We start from the raw sequence: 7,983 nt of genomic DNA, 5'->3' as shown, positions 1-7,983 counted from the left end.
AATGGAGGCGAATTGTCAATTGGTCGAACAGATCCCTGGTCATGACCTCAGCAATGAGTTCATGACACAGGATGGGATAGGCTGACCAGTAGTAGTGTTTACTATGGAGATCCACCAACCCCATTATCATATGGATACAAGGTATGCCTGGAGCTCCTGTCTGGATGTGGGCATCCACTTCCGGGTGTGAGCATCCACTTCCTCATGTGAGGCAAGGCAGGAGGGTGGGCAGCTGCATAACTGTAGGAGTGAAAAAGAAAAACAAGTAATACATTCTGATTGCTCAATGCAAGAGCTATTTCTTCAATATGAATACCAATGGAAAGAACACAAAAGCAAAAATGATGAAACTTACCAGCTGTTCTCCTAGATGATTAGATTGAGATCTTCAATGAAAAAACAGAAGATCTCTAAGGGTGTGGTCACCTTGATCCCAGGACTGCCTTGAAAGCTGAAACACTTGGGGATATTGTCTTTTCATCTCCAGATAAAATTCTTAGTCCCTGGAGCATTTCTCTGCAACAGCTTGGCAGCTACATCAGTTCGTCCTCTGAACTGGATACATTAAAGTACAGATTGATAGCATCCTCCACCCAACCAGGCAACCACTCATTACCACTCTTCCTGGAGAAGTTGAAAGATGTGGGAGACTGGGAGGAAGACGACACAATGGACAGCACTGAAGCACACTTGGCAATGGTACACCAATGAATTTGATGGCTGGGGGTCATTATGGAAGGTCATTAACAGACAAAACCAGTGACCTCACCTTGCTCCCCCTGCAGCTGCCCCTACATTTCCCCCTAGATGCTCCCTACACTTCCTGCAGCTGGGACACTCACTACTTATGCCGAGGATGACCCAGCTTACTCAATTTGTGCCCAGCGCCCGACGTGGTAAGGTCAGTCCAGCCTTTGCCCTCAGGGTGGGTTGGCCAGACATGTGACCACGCGCTGCGCTTACCCCAAGATGTAGCATGTGTTCCCCTTTATGTGTGATGCGAGTCATAAGTACGTTGACTACCACTACTGTTCACCAACAGTCTTTTACAACTGGCGGCAGCGTGGTCGTTGCATCTTTTAGGCTCACAACATGAACACACAGTCTCAAAAAAAATGCTCAACACTGCTCAAAGACCATGGTTATAAACCACATGAGTACAAGTTTTGTGCCTCTTTATTTCTTCTCCATTCCTTCTTCCCCCATTAATGTGTTAAGGCATTGCTTTTGTTGGGTAAAAAATGCTAGGTGACAGCAAATGGCACGTTCTCACGCTATTCTTTTGACCTCAGATCGCATTACAGTATGATAACGGTATGTGGTCAACAAACATGAATACCATTCGTTAGTTAAGTAATTATTATTTTTCTCAGTTATTATAGATTTATATTGTTTCAACTGCAACGAATTTAATGCGCTCGTGATTTAATCTTTATCACAAGTATCAATTACATAATTTATCTTTCCTCTCGTAGCATGTTTTCCTGTCTTGACCTGACTGCACTTTCTCTTTCCCTTCTAGTCGGTCAGAATGCAGGAAGGCCAAGAGATGACCGCTCGTTTTTCCTGCAATTTGGTTGTTGTTGATGTTGACAGCTTGGGATAACTGTAGCACCATTACACTGCTCATTGGTGATACGTTCTATCGGTGCTAGAACATAGCTTGTAACACAATTTTATATAATTTTTTTTTTTTTTTTTTTGAGTATAGCGTAGGATCTCCTCCCATATCTTAGTGCACAAGATTGCCCGATATAACCCCGGGCTACATAAATCGCTTAATAGATCTCCACTCCAACGTTCAATAGTAGGTACAAGTAAAACCAAAGTTATTCGTTCGATTGGCAACTTCGAGTCGGTGTGACCCACAGTTACATCCGTTAATTAATGTTGGACTAGGGTTTAAGCTAGAATCATTATTCACTTATTAATCACACCCTCCTCATCCTCTTGAAGTCGCTTGCATGTTTTGGGTAATTCTCAAGCGATAGTGTGATTCTTGATAGTTAGATACCTGTAGGGAATGTCACGAGCACCCATCACAGATACACAGAAGAGAGCATGTTAATTATATATTTTCCTGGCTCGATTCACTCCACTGTATTGCATTTGGGGTATAGGGTCCCCCCGTCAATGACTTCTGACATGTATAGCTAGACATGGCTACCTCGGCAGTTCAGAATTTCTGACCCCAAGAAGATTTGCTTGCTAAAAAGCTTGCGAATATTTTTCTCATGTCACCATTCATCAATGTGTACATTCTGTCACATATCATAAAATGTTGAATTCAATGTGGTAGTCGAAATAATTTCATATAGCTAGCTTTGCTAATTTATCTCAGTTTTGTTATACTGAATTGATTTAGCAATTCAAATCCCAAGTCAGATGTACTGAGGTATATTTATGACTCAAACCTAGGTCACTCCAGGTATGAAACCGGAGGCCAATGCTAAACGGGGAGTGAGCATAAAACTTCACAATCATTACTCAAGTATGAGAAGATAGGTAATGTCTATGGAGCTAGTAAGATCCTAGTTGCACACTCCTTTTAGTGGGTTGTGTGGCATGGTTGGTTTAGCACTGGCCTCCGGTTTCATACCCAGGGTGACCTAGGTTTGAGTCCTGGTCAGGGAGGGTTGTTATTTATCGATATCAATGCGGCATTGCATTATTCCATCTTTCATAAATACACCTCAGTACATCTGACTTAGGATTTGAATTGCTAAATCAATTTCCAAGTGCCCACAGGGAGTGAGCGTAAAACTTAGCTATCATACTCAAGTATGAGTAGATAGGTAATGTCTATGGAGCTAGTAAGAACCTAGTTGCACACTCCTTTTAGTGGGTTGTGTGGCATGGTTGGTTTAGCAATGGCCTCCGGTTTCATACCCGGAGTGACCTAGGTTCGAGTCCTGGTCAGGGAGGGTTGTTATTTATTGATATCAATGCAACACACTTATATATATATATATGTATATATATATATATGTATATATATGTCTATATCTATATATATATATATATACAAGTATATATATGTGTATATATATATATATATAAATATATATATATATATATATATATATATATATATATATATATAAGTATATGTATATACATATACATAAACATACACACACAAATATATATATACATATACATAAACACACACACACACAAATATATATATACATATACAAACATACATACATACATACACACATTTACCCTGATCCCTCGCATGACCTGACCCTTTTGCACATTTATGTCAAGTTCTTGATCTCCCCAACTCCCTCCCCCACTTCCTCCTGACACATTCGTACAATTTCTCCACACAGTCACGCGGCGACTCCCATATTTCGCAAGGCACAGCCCAATTACCGACATAATTTTTTAGACACTAACCTTTTGAAAATCACATATCATTACGTGACATGATCACAGAATCACATGCTATAACATCACAGCCATGTGACCTGATCTCTTCAACAAGGAAAATGTAAAATTGTAATCTCACGTTGACATGACATCACAATGCAATGAAAATTTTTTTAATTATAAAAAGGATTTCTAAAACCATCCATCATGAAGTGAATCCACCATGACAGGCATAGCCAACACCATCAATAGCATAAAGGTCAGACTGAAGCATGAAGAGTATAGCCACACCCACTGCCAAGCCAAAATTTTCCATGATGGCCCCATCCATAAGGGGTTAAAAAATTATCTATTAGTTTATGAGCTTCTGTCAAGAAAATGAAAAGGAGGACCTTTCTCATGTGAGATCACAGTTGTTTATAAAAGATATCATAAAGAGCCTGTTTCTTAACTCCTAAAATCCTTTTTGCCATAATTATGGCTAATTGCACAATCTATAATCAGTCCTATAGTTGTGGCTTCCTGTTTCCATCTTCTTGTAAATGAAATGTAGTAGCTGTGGAGTAATAATTCTGGTACTGTATAGCATATTTCATCCATACATCTTCTCATCACACATTCCCCCTCCACACACCATATTATTATTATTATTATTATGCATAACATCTTATATCTACATATTCAGATGCTATATAAATACATTTTCACACACATTTTACAGTTTCATAGAATAAAAATTTACAAATATTTCATATATGTTTATTCCTGCATTCATAACAATCTCCATTTCCTTTCATACATGAATAGTGTCTGTGATGACTTTTCATCTAATATAAATTTCTCTATTTCATACATGAATTTTTAGTGCACAAAATTTGAGATCTTCATCAATTGCCTGTAACAAAAAAATTATTTGGTGAAATTTGAAAAATTATGCCTTTTTTGCATCAGGAGGCTATACAGCATTGCTGGCATAGTCCCTTGCAAGTGTCCTCCACATCTGGTATTAAGATTTTATATAAGATTGGTATGAAGTATGACTAGTAGCTAGCATTCAGCAAGAACAAATGTCAAATGGCATTTCCCTAACACTTAGGGTAATGTAACATGCTTTAACCCCAAGCCAGCAGGGATGGTATGTACGTACATGCCATGCCCACTGAGTTTAATTTATTAATTGTTTTTACATATAGATGGCTTCACAAGTTCTAAGTGAGCTAATTTCAAGTACTATCTATCTTACCTGTTTACCCTTTTCCTTGATTTTCTAAAATATTTTCTAAAATATTGATGCTACCAATGTCAATAACACTATAATAATCATAAAGGCTATAACAAAAATACAGCATTGATATTGATAGCATTAGTAAAAAACATGGCTTTTGCCAGAAACTCAGGGAAAGGTGAAATCAGGTGAGGTCACAAGGTCTAATAATTGATTCCATTGTAGCTAAGCACTTGCAATCTATGTCCAGACATTTCACAAAACACTAATACAGTGAACACAACATTTACCCAGGCCTCCGAGTTAAGGGGAAAATTTGGCTGAGGGTCATGGTGATGGCACTTCTTGTCATGAGAATTTTCGCTGAAGGCCAGGGTGACAGGAACGACTCACCATAAATGCAAAGTTCTTGGAGGGTGATTAGACTCAGTGAGTATTTAGGAAGGTGCCTTTGCATTATTTCCACTGATATACAAGAGAGGAATATACCATCCCTGAGTCATGACTGGAATAGTACTGGCTCCAGGAAGGACAATATTTCCATGCTCAGGATCCTACTGCTGCCCACCATAACTAGCAGTGCAAGTTGTATTTCAGAAATTGAATACTATGAAAAATACATCATTTTCAGTTTGAGGAAGAAAAGCCAAAGATTGTGAATATTTTTGTTAATTTTCTGAATCTTTCCTTTAATTAATATTTATAATATAATTACTAGTAAAACTACATTTTTATCTCTTTCAAATGTCTTTGGTTACATGAAGAAATCTTGACTGGTTCTCGAGTTATAAAAAAAAACATAAAAGGCACCTCTGTGGATGCTAACCTCAGCAACATGACCCATACGTAAATGATGTTATTGCTTATCCCAAACCACTTGTATTAATGTTTTCTACCATCTATGTGCTTACATATACATACATTTCTATGTATGCACATATACATGTGCACATGTATATAAAATCATGAGCGTATATGTTTATGCTTATGTAAGTGTGGGTACATATATACATAAATGTGTGTACATGTATGTGTAAATGTGTGTAAAGTGTATAAATGTGTGTACATGCTTGACGAGATAATGAGAAATGGTTTGAGTACATGGATTTGTAGTTAACAAGTGACGAATTTTATATTTTTCATTTGAAATAACCATTTAGAAAGAGATGATATTTTGAAACAAATTTGCCATTGTTTTCATCTCACAAACACTTTAATTTTCATGATGTAACTATACAAACTGAATATTAATAGGCTGACATAAAACAAATGCCTATAAAATAGGCATTTGTCATTTTATATAATTTTTTTTGTTTTCTTTATAATTTTCAGTCATATATATTTTGTACAAAACAGCTGCATTATTACTATTTTGCATTTCCTTGATTATATGGGTTTCATTGAAAACAAAAAACAAAATCTTTGCAATCCCCAAGGTCTAAGCTGGCAGTGACATGGTTAATTTCATCAGGCTCTCAGAGCAGTCACAAGACCACATGGACAACTGCCACATCTAAACATTCCCGTGGCTTTGGTTATTTTGTAAGACTGATACTTACCAATGCTCATGCATTATTGTCGAACCCTAAAGTTACATATATTATGTTTGTCAAAATCAAATCCTATCTACCAATTTTCATTTTCCCACAAATTCAAGGAATGGGGAATCATGCATGGTCACTAAGTTCTACTAATTACTAATGGGGATTTTTTTTTTTGTACATAATTACATAAACAAGTATATACAGATCTACAGCAACCTTACTTATGTCATTCAGAGAACCAAATAGATGTGTGAACCAACTCTGAAATATATACATAATGCATAAAAAAAATTATAAGCTCTAACATTTTTCACAAAGTTCTTGGATCAAAATCATGCAACCTAGATTTAATCTCCTCTTCAGATAAAACTTCCCCTCACTAATTTTCAGATGAAAGCTCATTACAGCAAATACAAAGGTCTGTTTCTGTGACATCAACAATTAACATTAATATTTTTTTGTTTCTTTGTTTGTTCTATAATAACACAAAACATTAATCTTCAGTTTTATTTATGCATGCCAAATAATGACACTCTTGTCAAACCTGTCACTGCATTAATGTATATTACTAAGAAAACATCATATAAAAAAGAAGAAAAAAAGTTTATAATCTTACCTGTGACAATGAGAGGGTTGTGTTCATTCAGGACATCAGACATTGAGTCTTCTATTAACCTTATCCAGTGATCAACTTCCATGGTAATCCCCTCATATCGTGGTTCATCTGTATAAATACTAGAGTCAGCATCAAGAATGAATTTCAGAATGTGAAGATAAAAGAGTGTGACTGAGGTGTTTATCCATATCATGGAATAATTTGGTACCTAAACAATGAACCCCTACAAACCGAATGATGTGACCATCACATCATGAAAAATTTTGGCTTGAGGGGCAAGTAATGTGAACGTGCTGTATGGAAAAATCTGGCTGTGGGCCAGGGTGGTGCGAACTTGCCGTTGTGAGCATTTCAACTGAAAGCCTGAGTGACGGGCAAGACTCACCAGAAGTGGACAAAGCTCTTGGAGTGTGATTAGACTCCTTTGGAATCAAGTAAGGGGCTTTTGCATTATTTCCATTGTTAAATAAGTATGGAATGTACTGTTCATGAGCCATGGCTGGAAGTGAGCCATCTCTAAGGAAGAGAGAACTATATTGCAAAGAGAGAAAGTCCTCTATATTCCAAAGGGAAGAGAGAAAGTCCTGCCATCACACACGACTGTCCATGTGCACCTGGCACACAAACCACCCATCAGGTTGGAAGATCAAGTAAGCCTAATGCCCATATTTTGGGTCATGTGATAGCAGTGAAGCATCCAGATCCAATGAGTTAATTGTTTTTACACATAGATGGCTACCCTTTTCCTTGATTTACGAAAATATTTTACGTTAACTTATTCTGCTGTTACTAATGTTTATAACATTATAGTAAGTGTAATGTCTATAACAAAAGTAACATTAGTAAAAAATGTTTTTCCAGCCAATTCAAGAAAAGGTGAATTAGGTAAGGTAACAAGGACTACTAATTGACTCCTTTGTGGCTAAGCACTAACAGAGACATTTTAAAAAAAAAAATTAGCATTTTCCCCATTTTTTATGCATTTTCCCTGGTGGCACATGGTTAAATTCAAGTTCTAAAATACTATAAAATGTCTATGTCTATGATTTGCTTAGCCTTAAATGTTAATGTCTTGGGAATTCTGTACAGTGGATTCATATTTTGATAACATTTTGAGTAAGTATATTGGGGAAAAAATTGTGCACATATCCTCAGCAAGCCATTGAAATGGCTTACCGATCCAACTTGGGGTCACGACCCAAGAGTTAAGAACCAGTGCT

General features: G+C 36.8%; 1 protein-coding gene across 1 annotated transcript in view; it reads right to left on the bottom strand.

Moving 5' to 3' along the window:
* Positions 1-6,763: 6,763 nt before the first annotated feature.
* Positions 6,764-7,983, bottom strand: part of LOC119584450 (short transient receptor potential channel 4-associated protein-like) — a gene marked incomplete at both ends in the record, with an annotated part of 13,669 nt that continues 12,449 nt past the window's right edge. Inside the window, 1 exon segment of the mRNA XM_037933062.1 lies at positions 6,764-6,871. Coding sequence (XP_037788990.1) covers positions 6,764-6,871 — 108 coding nt within the window.

The sequence above is a fragment of the Penaeus monodon genome, chromosome 18 (genome assembly GCF_015228065.2).
Source record: "Penaeus monodon isolate SGIC_2016 chromosome 18, NSTDA_Pmon_1, whole genome shotgun sequence".
NCBI classification, from domain to species: Eukaryota; Metazoa; Arthropoda; class Malacostraca; order Decapoda; family Penaeidae; genus Penaeus; species Penaeus monodon.
The sequence above is the reverse complement of the archived record's forward strand: the minus strand, read 5'-3'. Positions and strand labels throughout refer to the sequence as shown.